The sequence below is a fragment of the Lynx canadensis genome, chromosome A2, assembly GCF_007474595.2.
Source record: "Lynx canadensis isolate LIC74 chromosome A2, mLynCan4.pri.v2, whole genome shotgun sequence".
NCBI lineage: Eukaryota > Metazoa > Chordata > Mammalia > Carnivora > Felidae > Lynx > Lynx canadensis.
The window spans coordinates 4,447,930-4,470,339 of NC_044304.2; the positions used below are offsets into that span (position 1 = coordinate 4,447,930).

A 22,410-nucleotide genomic window follows, 5' to 3' on the forward strand; every position below is an offset into this window, starting at 1 on the left:
AGCCACACGGGGCTCAGAAGGGGTGCAGGGCCTGTGAGGTAAGAGACCTGGTGACAGGAGGCCAGGCTTTAACCCAAGCTGACTCCCCAGGAGACCCCAGACTGACAGCCCCTTTCTGGGCCCAGGCAGCACAAGGGTGGGCTGACTGGGGGCCACCACCCACAGGGGTAGGTTCCTAACAAATCTGGATGAGGTCTTGGGGGGGCTGCAAGCTGTTGAGGGCTCCAGTGGTGCTGCCCTTGGGGCCTGTGGGCCCAGGCCTCTGGATCCTGAATGGGAAACCGGATCTGTGTTAGCATCCAACTACACACCCAAAAGGAACCCTACAGCCATCTAGTATGTCTCAAGATGGTTACCCCTGGGCCAGACAGCTCAGATGGCCCCTCAGCTCATTCTCCCATCTCCCGTCCTCATCCTTGGGAGGCCACGGCCGCACACCAAGCACTAGAACTTGTGCCATTTCCCTTCACAGGCCAGGTTTCCGCCTGGGGGGACGCCGACAGACTAGGACCCAGCCAGGTGCGCATCAAGGCGGGGGGGACTCCCGAGAGGCACAGCCATGGGTTTGCTGTGCTGGCGGGCTGCATCCATGGAAACACCTGTCCCCAGGGACCCTCCCGGGTGCCTTGCTCCCCATGTTCCCAGAGGGAACCGGGCTCAACCTGCTATTGCCCTTTCTGCAAGGCAACCCAAGAAGGGCAGTCTTCGGGGGGCCCACACCCCACTCTTAGAGGCCAACCCCTGTTCCTCTTCAACTTGTTACCTCTACAAACACAACTGCGGCCAGCACGCAGTTTTTAGACAAAAAGCACTTTATTTAACCAAAAAAAGGGGAGGGGGTTAGGAAAGCACAATGCGCCTGCAGAAAACTATTTTTTCTTATAATTCTTTTTCTTAAAAAAAAAAAAAAAAAGAAAGAAAGAAAGAAAGAAAGAAAGAAAAAACACAACACAAAGCTTGTAATTTCCAATCACCATTATCAGGCTTTTACAACATCTATAAAGAACGAACAAACATCTGCTTCAAAACTCTACAGGGGGAGAGAGGAGAGAAAGAGACGGCACCCAGCAGACACGGGGAGGTTTTGTTATCATTTATTTGTGAAGTTAAAAACGAGCGATAAAAAGTAAAAACTGCCATACAATTTTTTGTTTTGTTCTCAATTTGTTTTCAGTTTCAATGTCCTCTTGAACAGTTGAAACACAAGACCAGTCCCGGGAGGGGGGGGGAGGTGGGAGGGGGGCGGCGGGAGGGGCTGCAGGGGAGCCGAGCGAGGCGGGAGGAAAGAGGAGGAGCAGAGGCCGAGGGGCTCGACTGAGGGGGGAGAAGGGGGGGGTCCTGAAATAGCAACACCTGGTCCAAGGAATGTTCCAACTCTAACTAAAAAAAAGAAATAGCAAGAGTGACTTTTTTTCCTTTTTAAAAGTTTATTTTAAAAACACGAAGAGGGCCAAGGGTGGTAGGAAGAAAATGAATTGCTTTCCCCTGAAAGAGGCAGTTTCGGGAAGGGATAGAGATTTTTATATATATATATATAATTTTATAGGTTTTGTTTGCTTTTTGTGTTTTTTATATTTAAATTTTTTTTTTTTTTTTGGCAGAGATTTAATTCTATCTTCTATGGCTGGCTCAACATGAAAGATCCCAATTTTGAAAGAAAAAAAGCATGAGACACACAGAATGAGCGAGAGAGTGAGAGCCCAGCATCGCCCAGGGCATGACCTCCAAGCCACTCACAGCGAGGGCGCCCCCAGCACCCCCCACGGCAGCCATCGCTCTCTCGCCAAACAAACGAGGGAAAAAAAAAAAAAAAAAAAGAACACAAAAAAGCCCCCAAACAGAACAAAATGGAAAAAAAATAATAAAAGATTTTCACAGATGAAGAAGTTCACATTCATTCGATTCATTGAGCCTGCGGAGAGGGAAGAGATAGGAATCGGTCACTACGGGGAGGGGAGGAAGGGGCGGGAGACTGGGGGGGACGGTAGCGAGGAGGGGGCCAGGAAGCCCCTCCCCTGAACCTGTGGCGAGCTGTAACTGTCTAGGCAAGTGCTCCGGGGAACTCGGCCGAAGTCAGACTGGCTCCTTGATGGAGGAGGAGGAGGAGAAAGAGTGACGTAAAGACCAGGAGGAGAGAAGCGGGGTGGGGGGGGGGGGCCGCAGAGACAGAGCGGGGGTGGGGGGGGGAGGAGAGAAGCGCGCTTGGGGTTTGGGAGGGAGGAGGGGTGCCCTCTGTCCTCAGGAAGGCAGGTGCTCCGGCGCATCACAACATGACAATGTCAGAGATCACGGTGTCCCCACAACACCCCTGTGAGGTAGGTTGGAAGGTGGCGGCGATCGTCATGCCCACTTCACAGACAAAACCGGGACACAGAGGCAGGCGCGAGAGCGGAGGAGGCAGAGCCCGGGGAGGGGGGCGGAGAAGGGGGTGCAGGGGGGGGGCGCCCTGGGGCCGGCCCCCTTGGCAAGCTCCCCGAGTCCCAGCAGAGCCAGGGCTGACCCGCGTGGGGGCCGCCTGCAACACACAGTCACTTGGACACGGGGGAAAGACCGTGGGGTTAAAAATAAAAGAATGCCAGGAACAAAACCCAAAAAAGTAACGCGGAGAGGGGAAAACACATCCGTTTTCTTCCCGAGTGGCCAGATTTTGAGTGAGCGAGCGAGCAGCCAGGATGGCGACCGACGTCTGTGCCGCTGGCCTGCCCCCCCACCCCCAGGACTACCCACCAGTTCAACAGTTCCACCTTGTATTGGTTTCGCGCTCTCCCCCAGCATCGCGACAGCGTGACACAGGAACAAGCGGGCCGGCGCAGGGAGGCCTCTTCGTTTAACCTCTGGACCCAGCGCACACTTCCCCAGCTCGTGGGGACTCCCGGAGACCTCTGGCCACACGGCCCCCGCTGCAGGCATCAAGGACACACCCCGCAGGGGAAGGGATTTCCGGCGCTACCCACTAAGGCAGGATGGACGGTGGCCGGGGGTTGGAAGGAAAAAGGAGGAGGAGGAGGGTGGCAATTCCCACTTGCCTGCTGCTGTCCCTGCTGTGTGGGTGGAGGCTGGGGGCCGCCGGGACCTGGAGTCTGTCCGTAGTAAGCGGCCTGCTGTCTGTAATATTCAGCCCAGGCGGCACTGTAGTCTGGCTGGGAGCCTGGGGGCGCTCCCGGACCCCCTCCGGTGGCCACTTGAGCTGCGGGCAAGCAGAGGGTGAGCGAGTGAGGCCGGGAGCTGGAGGACCTGGACCCAGCGCTGCCCTGCCCCCAGAGCCCCCAGCAGCTCACCCTGCTTCTTGTAGTACTCCTCCCAGGCCTTCGTGTAGTCCTGTTGTGGCGGTGCTCCGGGCTGCTGGGGCTGCTGGCCTGCAGGAGGGAGGCGGCGGGAGGTCAGAGGACGGACGACACCGGGACCTGGCTGCCTCTCACCAGCCTCCGGCCTGAGCCCCCGAGGTCACCCGCACACTCACCAATCTTCTTGTAATACTCTTCCCAGGCCTTAGTGTAGTCCGACTGGCCGGCGGGTGGGGGCTGAGGGGGCTCCCCCTGGGCAGGTGGGGCCGCGGGGGCTGGCGCAGGGCCGGGCACGGGGCCTGGGGGCTGCTGGTAGTAGTGTGAGTAGTAGGCGGCCCAGGCGGCATTGGGGTCTGCGGCGGCTGCAGCTTTATCTGTGGGAGGGCGGCGTGGGCTGAGGGGCGGTGCGGGAGGCCAGCCCTGCCCTCCCCACCGGGGCAGCCACGCCCTGCCCTGCCCCTCATCTGGGCAGCCTACTTACTCGGGTCGTGAGGAGCAGGTGGCTGCCACTGGGGGTAGGTATTGCCCCAGCCCTGGGGTGGGTACTGGTGAGGAGGCGGCCCCCCCGCACTGCAGGACAGAGAAGGGGCGACGGGTGAGCCGGGGCTGTCGCTCCACGGGGGCAGGCCCGGCTGGCAGGAAAGGGGCCCAGGCCCGGCCACAGGCTCCTCGCCCAGGAAAAGGCGAGACGATCGATGCCAAAAGAGACACACTGTGCCGCTCTGGGATGTGAAAGTCCCCCAAATACAACGTCCATGAGTTTGCCCGTTAGGTGGGAGACTACGGTCAACATCTGTGCTGTCTATGGAACAGGAGGCTGGGCTGGGCCGTGCCTCGGGCCGAGACCATTAGCACATCTCGATGTGAGTGAAAACGGGGCCCGTGGCTCTTCCTGCCAGCACAGCAGCCCCTGAGCCCCAAATCCCAGGAGGCAGAGACCAATACTCACTGCGGGGGAGCCCCAGGTGGCCCCTGGTTGAAAGGCCCGGGGTTGAAGGGCCCCATGGGGCCGGCAGGGCCTGGTCCCCCTGGGCCTGGTCCAACTGGGCAGAGGGGGCCCTGGAGGAATGAGAAGCAGATGGTCAGTGGAAGGAAGGGGGGGCGGTTGAGAAACAGGAGCCGGGTCCAGGCTCTAAGAAGCCCTCCCGAGCCCACCTCAATCTTTTCCTCAATGAGCTGTTTGGCGTGGTCAATCTGTTGGGGTGAGCCCCGGATGATGAACAATTTGAAATTGGGGTCCCCGTTGGGCGGCAGCTGCCGGGAGATCTCCACAAAGGCGCCTGTCTGCTGGTTTATGGCTTTCACATTTTCGCCACCTGTGGGAGCCACAGGCAGTGAAGGGCGGGCAGGAGAGGGCAGGAGAGGAGTGGAGTGCATGTGGGGCGCAGGTGGGGCCTACTCACCTCGGCCGATGACCAGCCCACACTTGTGAGTGGGGATGGAGAAGGTCATCTCTCCACCAGGGGGGCCCCAATTGCCTTGGCCCCTTCCTCGCCCCCGGCCTCCCGGGGGCATGCCAGGACCCCCTGGAGGGCCTGGGGGTCCACTCTGCAAGACAGGGAGGAGAGGGAGTGAACACAGAAAGCCAGCCTGGCCCCTGGACTCCTCTGGTGGGGCCGGGCCAGCCCCCCTCTGCACCCACCAGCTGCTGGCCGCACACCCCAGTGTCACCTACCCTGAGGCTCTGGAGGAGATCATTGATGATCCGTGCTGCGTGCTCACACCGGTCTGGGGGCCCCATTATGTGAGCTATCTTCTCGGGACCTGTCCCATCATCTGAAGCCGGCACCCACAGAACAGAGATGGATTTTAAGGAAAAGCACAACACCAAGCCCCCATAACACCGCCTCTGCGAGGTAGACATCATGCCAAGCCAGGTGTCAGAAATATCTCGGGCTCAAACTGCCGCTCACCACACTCCCAAGTATTGAGGAGCGGGCGGGAAATGCCGGTGGGCCCACATTTCCAGATGAGAAAACCGACCACTTAGGACAGGGTGGCAGCCGAGGCTTCTTCCTGTTTGGGGCACCCCAGGACTAATAGGTGCCTTTTACTGAGCTAAAAAGGACAATAGACCTCTGAAAGGCAACAGAGCAATCCTTCCTCCCCACAGGCCTGCCACTTGGGAGACTGAGCTGGGGCAGTGATCTGATCTGGTCCAGGGTGCCCCCAGTCAGGATGGGCTACGTGGTAGGGAAGGGGAAAAGGGACAGATCGGGTGACAGAAGACATCGCCTTTGGACTTAGGAAATGTGTTGGGAAGTGTGCCCCTCAGCAACTCTCTCACATGGCTGTGCCCTCTTCCACTGTGGCGAAGGAGGCACCACAAGGAGGTCCCAAACTCAACAAGGTTCACACCGCAGCGCCAAGGCATCTCAGCGGACTCTCGGAAGAATCCCTAGGACACAGCTGGTGGCACAGTCACCCTCCAGCCAACTCATCTGTTCGGCGAAGCCCCTGACCTTGCTTAAACTGTATCCGCACGCCAGCATCATTCTGGATCTTCTTGATCATCTCTCCGCTCCGGCCAATAACTACCCCGACAGAATGCCTGGGCACCGGCACCTGAGGGAGGGGTGGGGGAGGGTCCAGCTGGGTCCTGTCCCCGCAGCTGTGGCGCCCTCCACCCACCGCACCCAGCCCATGGCCCTCCATTATCGGGGGAGGCCTGCACTCACGTCAATGCCCCCACCAATCCGGGATCCGTACTCGTTCCGGTCCCCAAAGCCACCCTGGTCACGCTCCCGGAGGATGTCCATCACCATCTCGCAGGCTTGCTGCAAACACACAGGGCACGCTCTACTCCAACACACTGTTCCCCCGGCATCCCACCACCCAAGGGCCCACGGGCCGAGGCTGAGCCCATCAGTGCCCCGCTGAGCTCCTGCCCTGCTGTCCCGAGAGGAAGGAGGAAGGATGGCCAGCAACCCCCATTTTCCAGATAGGAAAATGAAAGATCAGAGTTTAGGCCTCTTACTTGTGTCCAGCACTGGGAGGGACAGCTCAGCATGAGAGTGCTCTCGAATACTGCTTCCCCTTTCAATCAAATCCCGAGCCCCATCTGTCGCTCACTTCTCCAGGTGCCCCAACACCCCGGGGTTCTCACCTGCACTTTGTAAGGATCCCCAATGATGCGAAGAGGTTTGTCCACGTTCGTGTTCTGGGAGCCATCTTGAATTAAAATCATCTTCACTCCAGCTCGTTCCTTCACAACCAATGTGGATAGTCAGTGCTGGGCTTTCAAAGGACTTTCTGGGGCTAGTGCACGTGGGTGGGGCAGATATGACCACAAGGGTAAGAGGCTCTGGCAAAGCAGCCGGCGGGGTATGCACACGCAGATGCAGGAAGGAGACTTTCCTGGGACAGGAAGAGCTTCCGTCCCAGCCCTCACCTGCAGCTGCTTAATGGTCTCGCCACCTTTGCCGATGACCAGGCCAGCCTTCCCTGCGGGGATCATGATCTCCTGTACAGTGCCGTTCTGGCCCCCGTTGGCATTGTCGTGGAACTGTCCTGGGGGGCCCCCACGACCCCGAGAGACGATGTCATCCAGCATCATCTTTGCTTTCCTGGGAAGGAGAAGACTGGGACTGAGACACCTGAGAGAGTACTGGCCTGACAGCCCCGTCCAGCTCAAAGGGAAGAAGGTGAGTCCGACACGCGTGTGTCTGGCAAATGACGATGAGGAAGAGGGTCCATCCCCGGGGCTAGGGCTGGGGCCATTCGGGTTGTTTTCCCAGATCTTCGGAGTCAGGGGAATCGAAAATCAGTACAGTCCCCGGCGAGGGCGACGCCCCCAACTTTCCAAAGGATGGAGAGACCTTCTGCTTGCTCCCCTCATCACAAGGGCCCAGCAAAGGACTTACTGGACAGACTCCGGGGCTCCTGTCAAGGATACGCTGCGCTCTGGTAGGCCACCGCTGTCTGGAGAAAAGAGACAGGGTCAATGCCTTTCTGAGTCTGTGGACACCGGAGAAAGGCTTTCTATGGAGATGACGAAAGTTGCACTACCAGTGGCCACTTCTGCCACCATTCAGTGGCCTGACAAACCACTACCTTGCCAAACACCCGGGAGGCTACTCTATGCAAGACCAAGGTCAGGAAGCTCACAGTCCAGGAAAGGCGACAGATCTTTTAGGGACAAAGACGAGATAGAAGGAGATGTCCTGAACCTAGGCCACTTCTGCCACCGTTGAGGACCACACATGCACTCTCCACGGCCTATGAAGCCCACTACGTCAGAGCAAGTCCTCAGACACCCCTGCACAGCAGTCCTTGCCTGGCCTTCAAATCTAGGCCTGGCCTCAAAGTCGTTCCCTTGAAGGCACCTCCCTGCTTCACACGTTCTCACTGATTTTCCACCAGGTGCTTGGTTCAGATGGTGACTTAACTAATCGCTTAGAGCAGGATCTAAAACAAGACTTTTTTTTTTTTTTTTTTTAAAGTAGGCTCCAAACCCAGCATGGAGCCCAATGCGGGGCTTGTACTCCCGACCCTGAGATCAAGACCTGAGCTAAGATCAAGAGTCAGACGCTTTATCAACGGAGCCACCCAGGCGCCCCTAGAACAAGACTTTCTATATTCAATTTTCGACTCTCCACCTCAGCCCCCCCCCCTACAAGCGTACAATGGAAGAAACCAAAGTTGCAGCCACACCGCAGGGCACTGTGCTGTACGAGTGGAGACCTTGCCCTGAGCCCGGCACACAGAAAGCACTCGGTGAACACCAACCCATCTCACTTCTGTCCTGTCGGAGTCCAGCCCAACCCCCCACGCCCGTCGTGACACAAGTCTGGCTCTCCTACCTGGAGAGATCTGGACTTTGCAGCCTGAATCCTGCTGGATTTTGTTAATCTGTTCACCTCCTCTGCCAATGACTAGGTGGAGAAAAAGGAAAAAATAGAAAGGATTGGTGAGGGTACCCTAGCGCTGAGAAGACTGTGGCAGAGGTTCCTGGCCTCCCCTCCCCAGAGAGCTCCACCATCCTCCCTGCCCAGAGTGGACAGGTGAGAGCGGAGCGGACTACAGGAGGCCTGCTCAGACCAAAGGCTCTGGGCCAACAGGGGCTCCCAGGGAGCGGTCCCTGACAGGGCGTGATGGGCATCCCACAGTGACCCACTCACTTAGTCCCACCATGCCATCTGGGACCCTGTACTCTTCTGTCATTGAAGTCCTGCAAAGACAGATGGTAACAATCAGTCTCAAGTGGGAAAGAAGACAGGGGGAGGGGAATGGAAGAGACGGGAGAGTCTCCAGGAGAAAAGGCCACTGGAAGCCAGAGCTCCTAACCTGTTCCTAGGCCACAGCTCCTAACCTGCAGGGTCCTTGGTGCTTCCAGCCTCTGGCCCTGCTTCCCACCAAGGGCGGGCCTAAGCAGAATCCTAAGAGATTACAGGACCCCCTCTCCCCACAGCAAGCCACTCAACCTCTCGAGGACTCATCTTCCCCATTCGGGCCATGAGAGGCTTGGTTGAGGTCAGCGTGGCCCCTGAACTAGTGCTGTTCCACTGATTCAGGACAAGAGCGAACACTCAGACACGTTTACAGAATTCCAATAGTCATTTCAGGTCTCTAGACTCAAAAGAGAAAAGATTTGTATCTTTTTCATGTCCTTTCTCCAGTAAGCCCTTACTATATTTTATGTAATTAAAAAGTGAAACAACGTGGTCCTTCACAAACAATTCTATGTCAGATCCACTGGACTCGTTCTAGGGGGCAAAAAAGTTAAGAACCCCAAGCCCCATCAGCTCTCAGGGCTCAAACATTTGCAGAAAGCGGACAAGAAACCCACGGCCAGCCCCCTGCCCTTCTGGGAAGATGGCTGTCTGCTGAGGGTCTCACCACAGTGCACAGAGACCACCCCCTCCTTCATCGTGGCCACGCGCTCCCCTCCCCTCCCTAGGCCCTACACACAGACCAACATAGGAGCAAATGCTGCTCCTCTGCCTCCTGGGCCTCTCTCTGGCCAAGTAGCAGTGGGGACGAGGCCGTAGAACGGTGGACCCCCAGACACAGCTCTCCCCACATCAGCAAGGAAGGCCAGAAGACAGCTGACAGACAAGGAAACAAGCGTTCTCCAAATCGCGACTTACCTGGGGGGAGGATGGATGGGTCCAAGTTGAGAACTGATGGCTGCAGAGAGAAAACCCAAAGCAAAGATTGGCCTGGCTCCTCCTTGGGACCCTGAACACTGCTGGCCCCCCGGCACTCCTGCCTGCGTGAGGAGTGGCTGGAACTTTAACTAGAGTGCTTCTGAGCCTTCCTGAGTGCTCAAGTGTGTGTGATAAGCCCACCTCACATCAGCACACCCACTGACTGTCCCTGCCTCAATCTCTGGGGGCTCTGGGATCCCTAGAGCTCATGGACCCCAGATGATGAATACCTAGAGCCTCCACAAAGGACAGATGCCCTCTGCCTAGAGCTTCCAGCTCCCGACTCCTAAAAATCTCTTAAGACCCTGACACTGCCCTCTGCCTGCATCATCCAATGGACTTACAGTCTCCCTGGGAAGCCAGTTTCTTGCTCTCCGGTTGGTCTGTGAAAGAGAAAGGATGTCAGATGCTGCACCCACCCACCCACAGCTGCCTCAAATCTGATGCTGGTGCCACACGGCCTGGCAAACAACCCCCCCTCCCCCACCCCCACCCCCAGAGCCCAGATAGGAGAGTAGCAGGGACCAACCCCAGAAGAGGGACAGACTTCCATCAGTCCCACCACCAGCACTAAGGGTGAAACAGTCCTTCCGAATGGGAACAAGGATGGCAACACTCGAGTCCAGGGGCAAGGAGGGCCTGGGTGAAAGTCCGGTTTGGGCTGATCCCCACACTGATCACTTTGGCTGCCGTGGGCAGTGCTGCATGCCCTAGGGCCAGCCACACTGCACTTCTGTGGGGCCTCGATAAAACCGTGAGCATTTCCCAAGCCTACCAGAAGGGGAGGAACAATCTTGAGAACTTACAACTTGGACCTAGTCACAATCTGCTCCTCTCAGCCACCTGATACCCCAGAAAGGCAGCCCGAACAAAAAGAATGAACAAAGCTGGGATTGCTGAGGTTTTAAAAGACCAAATGGCAGTGGGCTTCCCCCTGACTCTGAGCCAAACAAAGGCTACCCCCAGGCCTTCCTCCCAGCAGGTAGTTACAGTTACCTCCATCTTCTAACTGCCTCTTTTGGCCCCCAAAACCAAAATCAGGAGTGCTGTTATTCACTGTGGTAGCAGCGTCGCCTCCAATTTTGGCTGCGATCTAGAAACAAAATTGTAAGCACACGAGATTACCACCAAAACCCAACCTTCCCTGGTGCTCGGCTCAACTTCTCGGAACCTACCCAAGGACTCAGCGTTCAAGAGTCATCCAGGAATTTCAAAACTCCCTTTCTGGATGAGATTTGTACCTACGCTGCTCGTGATCCGACGGGCAAGCCACACTGATCTGCTCTCGAGAGGGTCCCCAGGTTGCCTCCACGAGGGAACCAGGGAACCAGAACGTGTGACTGTAGCCCCACTCTTCTGAGATGTTAAAGAGCACAACTTTCCTTTATCTCCCTCACCCTCAAAATCTTTGTATCTGTTGAACAAACCGTAGGGACGTTTTTGCTTAAAGGCATCTGAAACCTTCGTTCCACCAAAACAAAAGACCCCCCTTGGGGCACACACGTTACATTTTAGACACGTGAAGAACAACTTCAAACAAGCCTGATACAACAAATTTAAAACCAGAGTCCGTTTGTGGGATTATCACAAGTTTTCCAAAGAAACACAAACCAGGAGCTAAGCTGAGGATCTATCTTCCACCTCTCCCCATTTTTTTTTTTTAACACTTGGGAGCCAAAGCTCTTAGGATGAAGACTTTTTCCTATTAACTCGCCCCGTTGTAACTGCTTCTCAGTTAAAGCACTTGGGTGGGCGTCCAGATTAAGTGCACATTAGAACCCTACCTGTCCCATCTCATAGGTGAGAAAGCCACAGACCACACTGGGCGGGGAACAGGGCGTTCACCTAACGGGACCTCCCACTCTGCCCTGGAGGCACTGAACAACCCAGGGAAAGCACTCTTGCGGGAATGCACTCAGTCGGCCCCCAGCTGGTCGGCTTCCCGGGAGGGCGGCAAAGTTCTCCCATTCTACAGGCCTCCTTCCCTCCAGGACGTGGGGAGGCCGCAAATGGAGCCGGGGAGGTCAGTCACACCAGCATGTGACACCTCCACGTTACCATCACGCCTCAAAACACAGTGGTGGGACCCTCCCCCCTTTCCTAAAGAGGCAGACCACGCTTTCAAGGCACCGGAAGCATCAAAAAGAGCCAGCCCCTATGCCTACCCTCCCCATTTCGCCCAAGTGCTCGGCCGCTCTGATAGCAGAAGGGTCCCTCTTCCACTTTCCAGGCTGAAGAGGAAGAGCTGTTTTCCTCTCGAAGTCCCTTCTTCCCGGGGAGCAGACAAAAATGCGACTGGGCTGGGGGCAAACAGAGCCCTCTACCCTGATGGGGAGATGAGGGCAACGCAAGACCGTCCCCCGGGGAAGGTGGACACTTTGCTTCCAGGAGAGGGGAGCACGCCCTCGGGTGTCCTAAGAGGAGGGCTCCCTAAGTGAGTCCCCGCTTTCCGGAGCCCCTTGAACATCCAGGGGCCACTCCTGGCGACCCCCCGGACGCCCCATGCCCCTGCAGGGGGTCACCCGCTGGGGGCCACGGGAGACACCCCGAGCGGCCCTGGCCCCCGCCTACCGCCCCACGTGACCCCGCGGCGGCCTCGCCCCCCCCACCCGCGACCCCGCGCGCGCGCGCGTGACCCCGCCCCCTCCCCCGCCCGCGCGCGCCCCTCAGGCCCGCGGCCTCCTCACCTGGCGGGCCCGCTGCACGGCGTCGGCGAAGGCGTCCTTGCGGATCCCCGGGCCTCCCCCGCCGGGCGGCTGGGAGGGACCCCCGGCCGACCCCCCGCCCGGACCGCCGCCGCCGGGGCCGCCGCCGCCCCGGTCCCCCGCGCCCGGCGGGCCCGGCGGAGGGCCTCCCCCGGCGCCTCCCGCTCCCCCGGCTCCCCCGCCGCCGCCGGCGGGCGGCGGCGGCCCGGGCGGGGGTCCTCCTGTGCTGTAGTCCGACATGGCGCGGCGGGGCCGGGCCTGGCGCGGAGGCTGAAGCTGAGGAGGAGGCGGCGGCGGCGGCGGCTCAACGCGGGAACAAGGCCTCGCTCCACACGGCCGCGGAGCACTCTGGGAACCCAGCGGCTGGGAAGACGACGAGGGGGGAGAGGGACGCCCCCTCCCGCCGCCGGCGTGACGGACGGCGCAGCCAGGCCAATGGGAGGCGGCCGCCGCTCCTGGGACACCAATCGCGGGCTCCGGAGGCGAGCGGCCAATCGGAGTGCCGCGAGAGGCAGTGGGCGGGAGGCGCCGCGTGACCGACAGCTCTCGTAGGCAGTGGGCTGCCGGCTGCCGGTCCTGGGCGGGCAAATCGAGGAGACCCGAAAGGGCAGGAGGCCCAATGAAGCGGGAGTTCCAGAACTACGGGGCGACTTCAGAGCCGGATTGACGGCTCCAGAGAGTCAAGTGGACGGGAAGGAGGGGACTGACGAAAGGCCCCTTTCAACAGGCTGGGCGGGCGCCAGGTGAGATAATCGTGCACTCAAGCCAATGAGTACACGCGGGAGGCGGTTCTTGTCAAGATTGGCAGTCGATTTAACCCAATTCCTGACGAGTTCTGGGTGACGAGTTTAGGTTTGGACTGGATTGCTTTCCCCGTTAACCAGAATCCTTTTCTAGCCTTGATTTCTAAGCCAATGGCTGGGTGGCGGGGGCGGTGCAAGGTGACAGACACCGCTGCAGACAAATGGCAGTGAAGGCAGTAAAGGTGCCCAGTTTTGGTGGGAGCCAGTGGAAGCGCAGCTGCATTGGGGCGGAGCCGGCCACCCAGACGACGAGAGGCGATTGGCGGTAGCGGGAGTGAATGGCAGTCGACGTGGGCAGTGCCGACCGGCTGCGGGAATTCGGGCCTGACGTCTGAGTTAGCGCCCCTGGAGCCTGACTGGGTAGGCCGAACACATGGCCTGCTCGAGGTCTTGGAGATCGGTGCTTCCGGGGGTGGGGTGGCCCGAGAGTAGGAGGGAACCCAGGGATCCCCTGTATCCCTTCACTTCAACACCCAGGATTCTAGAGCCCCCACTTCTCTTCCAGGATTCAATGAAACCAGTTCCCCTCCAGAATGCAAGGGTCTAGAGCCGTTGGTTCTCTCCTAGGACCCTAATGCCACACCCCACACCCGCTTCACATAAGGTCTGGGATCTGAGCTACAAGCTCCCGTCCTAGGTACTCAATTTCTCTCCTGAACCCAGGTATCAGGTAGCTTTACAATTCCTATTCAGGTGCAAGGGGTCCAAGATATCCAGCCCCCACTCCGGGCCCCCGGGATCCCAGGTACCTGGCTTCCACTTTTGGACCTAGATATCTGAAGCGACCAGCTCCCTCTTAGACCTAGGGTATTCCAGGTCCCCAACTCATCTCCTGGTACCAAGGATTCCTAGTCCCCTCCTAGACCCAGAGATTCCAGACACCCAGCTCCTCTCTTGGACCCAGGTATCCCAGACCCATCCAGCAGGAACCGTCTCTTTATTTCAGATAGTCTCCTTGTCCACCATGTCACCCTGAAGCCAGGACAAGCCATAATGGGCCAAATTGGAGTCCAGACTAGTCCCAGCCTGCACCCTGGGGAGGGGTCCCCAAGAATCTTCTGACCCAGGCCCCCAGACTGCTTCTCCTGACAAAACTGCCCCACCCCCCTCGGGCCTCAGCCTGGAGGGCTCTTTGGGCCAGGGGACACTGGACCCTCCTGTCCATTTCTGCCCAGGGTGTGTCGACCAGACAGTGTCTATACGCCCAGGGTTTTCTTCATGGCCTCATACACCACATAGCTGATGCCACCTGCTGGCAACACCTTCAGTAAGGTGGGAGTCATGCCTCGGTACAGCCCAGGCCAACCCTGCTGGGCCAGGATCCGCCGGAAGATTCCACACATGGTGGGGTTTGATCCCTTCACGGTGTCTGTGGAAACAGGGGAAAGCTTAGAGTTGATCCAGTCTCCTGGGGGGCTAGAATGTTGCGGGGTGGGTGAAGCCAGGGGCAGAGGTGTGGGGGTCAGTTGGGAAGGAGTCTGGAAGGCTTTTAGAGGAAATTGGTCACTTTGGGGAGAGTGAGGAGATCAACTCAGGCAGTTTTAAGGATTTGTTTTTAGGAGCATCCTAAAAAACATTCAGGCTTATTTGGGAGGGAGCTTCTGAGATCTCCCGGAGACTTGGCAAGCGTGCTAAGGGGTAGTTTGGGGATATTTTTAAGATTAGAGTAGTGAACTGAGGACCTGTTTGGATGTTTGTGGATTGGTTCAGGGGCTGAGAGCCCATTTGGGGAAGCCACATTTGGGGAGTACCCAGGTTAGTGGGGGCAGTGGTTATGACATCTTCCTATGACATCGGGACATCTAAGAGTCAGATTTAGCAAATTTAGGAACTTCAGGAATTTTGACTTTTGGAGCCAATAAGAGCTGGGTCTGTTTTGAAGAAGTTGGGGGACATTTTGGGGGAAACTATGACTGGAGGCCATTATGGGGGCCTGGGTCATGTTTGGGGACATTTGTGGGGGTCAGTTGAACTAAGTGAACTAAAATGTTCGTTTTAGTGGTTTGTAGGTTAATATCAGGGCTGGGATCAGATTTGGGGGTGAGTCTTGGTGGGTTCAGAGGTCAGCAAAGTTGGCCAGGATCAGATGTGGAGAGTTTGGGAGTCAGTTTCAGGGGATGAGAAAGTTCAGAGTCAAGGCCGAGGGGAGGGGCATGTCCAGTGGCTAGTGGCGCTAGTCTGACCTTGGGCCTGCATCCTGGTGCGCACCAGAGTCAGCGGGTAACTGGCCATCTGGCCACAGGTCGTGGACAGCGTCACAGATGACAGACTGACCAGGCCACTAGGATTCTCCATGTCCCTGCCTGACTTCAGCCAGAAACACCTGAGCGTCTGCGAAAGAAAGGAGTCAGGAGGACGTTCACGACGGGCCTGGGTTCATACCACTCCTGGCCCTCCCCGCCCCGGGGTGGGGGACCCACACCTCGTAGACGGCCAGGTCGGTGCAGGCATAGGGGATGATCCCAAGCATGTTGGGCAGGTAGCCGCGGTATAGGGCACGGGTGCCCTCCCGCTCCAGGATCTGCCTTGCACAGTCCAGCAGCCCCTTGTACTGGCCGGTCCGGCGCAGGGTCAGCCGCGTCTTCAGCACCTGGGGAGCGGGAGGAGGGAGGTGGCTTACCTGAATGTGCCCATTGACCCTCAGCAGCGGCCGTTGTCTCCATCCTACAGCTGAAGGAGCTGAAGCTCAAAAGTGCACAGAGCTGAGTTTCAAACCCAGAGCCATCCGACCCCTTGGCCCGTGTGTGATCTTGAGCCAGGGTTCAGAAGCTCAAGTGCTGACGGAGGTCGGGTGGCTAACGGAAGCGATGTGGACCGAGTGGAGGCTGTGGCCGCTTACCCCTAGCGGCAGCCAGACATGATGCCATGGGAATGCAGAGCCCAGGTGGCCAGATTTGCCAGTTTTCCAAGAGAAGCCAGACATGGGGATTTGTATGAGATGCCCCGACATCAAAATATTGGCCACTCCACAATTGCACACCAAGTGCAGTAGGTAGGATTCTAAGGTGGTCCTCAAGCGGTTCCCACCCCCTGATGTGTATGCCCCCCCACCCCCCCCGACCTTGATAATGTGCTAGACTTGTAAATAGGATTGGGTATCACTCCCCTTGACAAGTTACATGACATGATGAGAGTGAAGGGATTTTGCAGATGTAATGGAGGTCCTTAAGCAGTTGGCTTTAAGTGAAACGGCACAAATTGTGCTGGGTGGGCCTGACCAAATCAGGTGAGCCTTTTATTTTATTTTATTTAAAAAAATTTTTTTAATGTTTATTTATTTTTGAGACAGAGAGAGACAGAGCATGAACGGGGGAGGGGCAGAGAGAGAGGGAGACACAGAATCTGAAATGGGCTCCAGGCTCTGAGCTATCAGCACAGAGCCCAACTCGGGGCTTGAACTCACGGACCGTGAGATCATGACCTGAGCCGAAGTCGGACGCTTGACTGACTGAGCCACCCAGGCGCCCCAGGTGAGCCTTTTAAAGGAGTCTGCTGCCAGAGACAGAAGAAATCAGAGAGATTTGGGAGCATCCCAGACACTCTTCAGTTTGTCTTAAACAAGCAGGCTGTTGTGGAGAGGACCACATGGCAGGGAACAGTGGGTGGCCTCTAGGAGCTGAGGACCTCAGTCCTACAACCATGAGAAACTGAATCCTGCCAGGGTGCTGGTACCTCAGTTGGTTAAGCCTCTGACTTTGGTTCAGTTTACAATCTCACAGTTCATGAGTTCGAGCCCCATGTCAGGCTCTGTGCTGAGAGCTCGGAGCTTGGAGCCTGCTTCAGATTCTAGGTCTCTCTCTCTCTCTGCCCCTCCCCCACTTGTGCACTTGCGAGCTCTCTCTCTAAAAAAAAAAGAAGGAAAGAAAGAAAGAAAAGAAAAAGGAAAGGAAAGAAAAAACTGAGTCCTGCCAATGACCAGGAATCTTGTCCGAAGACCCAGGCCTCTCATGGGTTCATTGTTGCCCAACCAGCACCTTGATTTCAGCCTGATGGGACCCTGAACAGAAAACCTGACTAGCTGGGCGCCTGGGTGGCTCTGTCTCTGCCCCTCCCCCACTCGTGCTGTGTGTGTCTTTCAAAAATAAAAATAAAAACATTAAAAAAAAAAAAGAAGACCCGAATAGCCAGTGCCCAGGTATGACCCACAGAGAAACATAATAAATCTGTATCATTTGAGGCCACTGAGTCTGTGGCAGTTTGTTAGGTAGCAACAGCACACAAATATCCTGGAGGAAATTTAACTAGTCAAGGGCAAGAATTATATGGAAAAAAAAATTTTTTTTAAAGACCGTTAAAGCACATAAAAGGAGACGTGAACAAATGGAAATGTTTTCCATTGCTAAAAAATACCAATAGGTGACTTTGTTTTCTGAACTAGACAAGTTACTCCTAAAGTTTATATGGGAGACCCAACGGGAATGACCTGATAAAGAAGAGAAAGGATGGGGCGGTGGTGAGAAAGCATAAGATCAAGCCTCAAAAATTAAAGACAGTAGATAAAACTACAGGGGTGCCTGGCTGGCTCAGTTGGGGGGAGCACGCAACTCTTGAGCTCAGGGTCGTGAGTTTAAGACCCACGTTGGGTGTAGAGATCACTTAAGTTAATAAAATAAAGAAATGGAGGCAAAACTATATCGACAGTAAAATGATTGGTGGTTTCCAGGGATTCAGGAGGGAAGCAGGAAGGGGTGAGTCAGTGGAACACAGAGGCTCTTTCGGGCAGTGGAACGACTCTGTATGACCCTGTAGTGGCAGATACATGTCATTATACATTTGTACAAACTCATAGAACATACAACACAAGGAGCAAACCTAATGGCAACTACGGGCTTTAGTAACAATGTATCTATATTAGCTCATCGATTGCAACAAATGTACCACCCCCCTGCGCCATGTTAATAGCAGACACTTTGTACGTGTGAAGAGAGGTATAAGGGACCTCTATACTTCCTGCTCAATTTTTCTGTAAATCTAAAACTGCTGTACAAAAATAAAATCTTAATTGTCACCCCCCACCCACCCACCCACCCAAAGAAAGAAAAAAGACATGAGTGTGTGGACAGACCCTCCTGAGCAAGGAGACGAAAGCCAAAATTACACCCAAACACACACAGTTTAGTAAATTACACAGGTGGCATCTTGGGTCATTGAAGAGAAAAGGAGGGGACCCATCCAGTAAATAGACGTGGGGAGCATCTGGAATAAAGGTTTGACACACACCTCCTAGGAAGGAGAAGATGAGGAGGAGGAGGGGAAGAGGGAGATAAGAAGGAGGAAAAGTAGTAGCCACTGGCAGCTGGTTTTCACCTTGTTTCTTCTTCCACGAGGTATGCTCTTACCTCCATGGGGTTGATGAGCGTCTGGGAGGTGGCCACAGCTAGGGAGCCGGCAAGGAGCCGTTCCTGAATGGGTGGGGACCCGTGCACGCCGCAGAAGTAATTCTTACACTGGGGGAGGAGAGAGGAGCAGGAGAGAACCGCTCACCAGCTTCCTAGCTGGAACCCACCCTGGGTCTGGGGCCAGAGGGTGCAGGTGTGTCTTGGGTAGGGATCTGGGCTTGTGAGGGGTGTCAGACAGGTGTGGGTCGAAGGGTGGGGCTGGAGAACGCAGGCCGTCCCCGCCCACCTGTTCAAAGACCGAGAACTTGATGGCATACTCGGGGGCAATCTTGAGGACGTTGATGCCATTGCCCCGCCACAAGGAGCGGAAGCCCCCCTCCTGGACCATGCTTCGGAGCCCCCCCAGCAGGTTCATGAAGTTAGTCTTGGAGGAGTAGACCTGTGGGGAGGGAGGCCCCCGGCCCTGTGAGGAGCACCCCCCCCCCGCCCTGATCTCCCCCTCCATCCCAGCTTGGAGCTCAACCCCATCCTGTCCCCACTCTGTCCCTGGCCAGCCCCACAGTTCTGTGACGCAGCACACACACCCGGAGGCCCATCTCCTCATCTTCCTCTCCTCGCCAGGCCCAGTTTGCCTTCAAGGCCATCCGAAGACCCTATCCCCAATTCCCTTACCCCCAGTTCAACCTGTCCATGGCACTGCTCTCTCAGTTCCTCCAGCCCCAGTTCGTGCCACCTCCACATTGGCTCCCGTTCTACCCTCGCTCTTCTCTCCATTCAGCCTTCTCCTGACTCCAACCCTCGTCCCGGCCCCACCCTCACCCCCAACCTGACCTCCATCATCTCTCTCCCTCTCTCTCTCTCCTCTCCACCTCCGTCCAACCCCACCCCAAGGGCTCCCGCACCGCACTCTACGCGCACCTGCATATACACCTTGGCTCGGTCCAGAGGGGCCGTGCCAGTGCGGGATACCGCGCCTGCCATGGCTCCCGAGAGCAGAAACTTCCAGAGGGCCCCCACGCTATCCACTTCGAGGACATCCACGGGGACCATCAGCTGCTCTCCTGTGTCCAGCACCTGCAGGGCAGACCCAGCTCCCACCCACACTATGAGCCAGGTTGGAGCTCTTTCCTCGAATCTCCAGAAAGCCCTCCAGGTGAAAGGCCCACCCCGGTCCCCACTGCTTCAAGGTGGGGCTGCAGGTCCGCTCGGGGGGGAGTGGGTCATGCAGAGGGGGCAGGCAGCATGGCCTTCTAGCCCAGCGGCCAGGCTGGGGGGGGGGGGTACTGGTAGACCTACAGTTCCCAAACTCACCTGCTGTGATGGGAGATGCTCCAGGTCATTTTCACGGACATGTCCAAACACATACCCATACACGTGTGTACAGCCCGGGTTCCGGGAGGGGGGCGGGGGTGGGCTTGGAGGTGGGGCTTTGGTGAGTAAGGCCTTGACCCTCTTAAACAGGGTCTGAACCCTCAAGCAAGGCTTCTGAGCCCCCTCGGGTCGGGCTCCCATGCAGCTGGAGGGTTAGGACGCCCAGATTCAAAACCCAGCAACCATGTGGGAGAGCCACCTTGTCAATTTGGGTACCAGAGCATGATGAGGTCACAGAGGCCCTTGTGACCTCACTGGATATGGTGGGTAGAATGAGGGTGTCCCCCCCCAAAATGCCCACATCCAAATCCCTCTAAACCCATGAACTTGTCACGTTACACGGCAAAGGGGAAAGTAAATTTGCCGGAGGAATTAGGGTCGCTAACCAACCAGCTGATGAGACGGAGAGATTATTCTGGATCGACTGCGTGGGTCCAGTCTGACCTCCTGAGTCCTTAAACAGTGAAGAGGGAAGTACAGCATTCGGTGTTCAAAGGATTCAGTGTAAGAAGGACTCGACCGAGCTTTGCTGGCGTTGCAGCTGGGGGGAGGCATCCGCCAGCCCCCGAGTGCGGGCAGACCCTCCTCGAAGCTGGAAAAGGCCAGGAAGCAGATTCTCCCCTGGAGTCTCCAGAAGGAGCTTGACTTTGGCCCCGTGAGATTCATGTCAGACGTCTGACCTCTAGAACAATAGACTTGTGTTGCTTGAAGCCACCAAGTTTGTGGTCATTTGTTAGAGCAGCCGTAGGAAACTAACACACTGGGTTTCGTTGTCATGGCAATGGGAGACAGGAGTGAGGGAGAATGGGAAGGTTCTGGAGTTCTGGGAGGGAGAGACACAGTTGGTCCCCAAAATAAGACAGGCCGTAGGGTTGGAGGCAGCCCGGGTTTGAATCCCATCTAGGACAACTCTTGCTGTGTGACCTTGGGATACTCGCTTTACTTCTCTCGAGTTTCAGTTTCTGCATTTGTAAATCGGAAGTAATGCTAAGCCCTACCGCATGGAGTCAATGGGCTCTAAGGAGTCTTCAGGGAGAGAACACCCATCCTCCAAGTGGTTTGGTTCAAAAATCTTGATGTCATCCGTGATTCCTCCCTCTCTCTCATGCGCACGCTGTCAGCAAATCCTGGCTTAACCTTTAACATACACCCAGAATTTGGAAGCTTCTAACCACGTCTCGGGCCTCCACACTGGTCCAGCCCCATGATGGGTCCCCCGGACAGGTGCCGTCATGGCCACTCTGATCCCTCCCACTCTCACCCTCCGGTCTGTCCTCCCCACAGTGGCCACCAGAGGACACCAGTGAGCACCTGAGTCCCGTCCTGCCCTCTGCCCACAGCCCTCCAGGGCTCCCACCACCCCAGGTAGAAGCCCAAGTCCTCCCTGAGGCCCACACACCCTGCACAACCTGTCCCGCCCCCTCTGCCCTCCCTCCCTCCCTCCCTCCCTCTTTCCCCCTTGCCCACTCTGCTTCAGCCCCACGGGCCTCCTTCCTCTTCCTCCAACACGCCAGGCATGGTGCTGCCCCAGGGCCCTTGCACTGGCTCTCTTCTTTGCCTAGAATGCTGTTTTCCTAGACATCGCCATGCTGCCTCCCTCGCTGTCTTTAAATCCTTATGCAAACATCTCCTTCTCCCTGATGCTGCCTCTGACCACCCTATTTAAAATTTAAACTCTGCCCTGTAGGATTTCATATCCCCCTTCCCTCCTTTGTTGGTATCTGTAGCACCTTTGTTTCCCACATGGCTACATATTCACTCACGTGTGTTATCATTGTTTGTCGCTCCCCACTGGAATGTGGGGTCTACGAGAGCAATGGTGGTTGTCTGTTTCACTCACTTCCGTGTCCCATGTCCAAAACTGGGTCTGGCACCAAGTAAGGGTCCGGCAAGTAGATGGTGAATAGGTGAAGAAGATAACACATCCAAGAGCTTAGCACACTTGCTCAATAAATGTAAGTTCTTTTCCCTCTAAAGATGTTAGTTGAAGCATCTCTTATTTTGGGGAGACATAGAAAGAGAAAAAGCAGTCTTTCTGGTGTCACACTGCATATCAGCAGGGCCTCCTAAGTCCCAACCAGCGTAATGGGATGCAAGAACGTGAACAAGAAAACAGACGTTAACGGACCCGATTCAATCAAATCAAAGTGGTAATACTCGATGCTGGTGTGACTGAAGTAAAACTAGTAATGCTCATTCCTTGTTGGTGGCTGCGTCTATCGCATATGAGTTTTCTGGTGGCATGATCCTGAAATAGTCCTAGCCTTTGGCCCAGCGATCCTGCTTCTGGGCATTGATCCTCAGGACATAATTTAAAGGAAGTAAAAGTACAACATAGCCAGGTTTCATTTCTTAGTTGAGTGTGTGGAAAATCATGTCTATGTATGTGTACGTGTATCGGTTAGCTACAGCTGCATGACAAAGTACCCCAACTGTAGCAGCTTAAAACACAGAGAAGATGGTTATCTGCAGTGCCTTTTATAATCTCTTCTTGGTAGTAACATACTATCACTGCTGTTGGATCCTCTTGGTCATACAGACTCTCCCTGGTTCACTGAGAGGGGACTAGCCAAGAATGTGAGTTCTAGGAGGAAGAGATCCTTGGGGAACATCTTGGTTTTTTTTGGTTTGCTTGTTTTTTGTTTTTCCTTTTTTTTTTTTTAACGTATATTCATTTTTGAGAGACAAAGACAGAGCGTGAGCGGGGGAGGGGCAGAGAGAGAGGGAGACACAGAATCCGAAGCAGGCTCCAGGCTCTG

The 22,410-nt window shown here is 56.2% G+C and overlaps 2 protein-coding genes across 3 annotated transcripts; both read right to left on the bottom strand.

Annotated features, from left to right (window-relative positions):
- Positions 1 to 794: 794 nt before the first annotated feature.
- On the bottom strand, positions 795 to 12,483 carry LOC115499430 (KH-type splicing regulatory protein). 2 transcript variants are annotated; one of them, XM_030293346.1, is made up of 20 exons: positions 12,121 to 12,483; positions 10,430 to 10,526; positions 9,778 to 9,816; positions 9,374 to 9,413; positions 8,405 to 8,454; positions 8,087 to 8,158; positions 7,148 to 7,205; positions 6,676 to 6,850; positions 6,391 to 6,489; positions 5,963 to 6,061; positions 5,747 to 5,849; positions 4,960 to 5,060; positions 4,688 to 4,832; positions 4,440 to 4,600; positions 4,234 to 4,343; positions 3,766 to 3,854; positions 3,461 to 3,658; positions 3,279 to 3,356; positions 3,027 to 3,187; positions 795 to 1,912 (listed from the first exon to the last, which is right to left on the bottom strand). In XM_030293346.1, the coding sequence occupies exons 1-20, from the start codon at positions 12,376 to 12,378 to the stop codon at positions 1,904 to 1,906; spliced, it is 2,142 nt and encodes a 713-aa protein (XP_030149206.1). In that variant the 5' UTR covers positions 12,379 to 12,483; the 3' UTR covers positions 795 to 1,903. The 2 variants fall into 2 exon arrangements, with proteins under 2 accessions (XP_030149206.1, XP_030149200.1); XM_030293340.1 differs by having other exon boundaries at positions 795 to 3,187.
- Positions 12,484 to 14,137: 1,654 nt separating this feature from the next.
- SLC25A41 (solute carrier family 25 member 41) lies at positions 14,138 to 19,792 on the bottom strand. Its single transcript, XM_030293650.1, has 7 exons — positions 19,592 to 19,792; positions 19,199 to 19,354; positions 18,567 to 18,719; positions 18,281 to 18,388; positions 15,364 to 15,531; positions 15,125 to 15,272; positions 14,138 to 14,310 (listed from the first exon to the last, which is right to left on the bottom strand). Exons 1-7 carry the CDS (start codon positions 19,790 to 19,792, stop codon positions 14,138 to 14,140), a joined length of 1,107 nt encoding a protein of 368 aa, XP_030149510.1.
- Between the last annotated feature and the right edge of the window lie 2,618 nt (positions 19,793 to 22,410).

What these genes read in the sequence shown, in the direction of transcription:
- SLC25A41 (XM_030293650.1), bottom strand. Translation starts at nt 19,792, where the DNA reads ATGGGAGCCCGACCCGAGGGGGCTCAGAAGCCTTGCTTGAGGGTTCAG. An exon ending in GAGCCAAGGTGTATATGCAG is followed by an intron (nt 18,720 to 19,198) that starts GTGCGCGTAGAG and finishes CCCTCCCCACAG; the next exon opens with GTCTACTCCTCCAAGACTAA. An exon ending in AGTTCTCGGTCTTTGAACAG is followed by an intron (nt 18,389 to 18,566) that starts GTGGGCGGGGAC and finishes CTCCTCCCCCAG; the next exon opens with TGTAAGAATTACTTCTGCGG.
- LOC115499430 (XM_030293340.1), bottom strand. Translation starts at nt 12,378, where the DNA reads ATGTCGGACTACAGCACAGGAGGACCCCCGCCCGGGCCGCCGCCGCCC. An exon ending in GAGGCAGTTAGAAGATGGAG is followed by an intron (nt 9,817 to 10,429) that starts GTAACTGTAACT and finishes TCTCTTTCACAG; the next exon opens with ACCAACCGGAGAGCAAGAAA. An exon ending in AGAGTATTACAAGAAGATTG is followed by an intron (nt 3,357 to 3,460) that starts GTGAGTGTGCGG and finishes TCCCTCCTGCAG; the next exon opens with GCCAGCAGCCCCAGCAGCCC.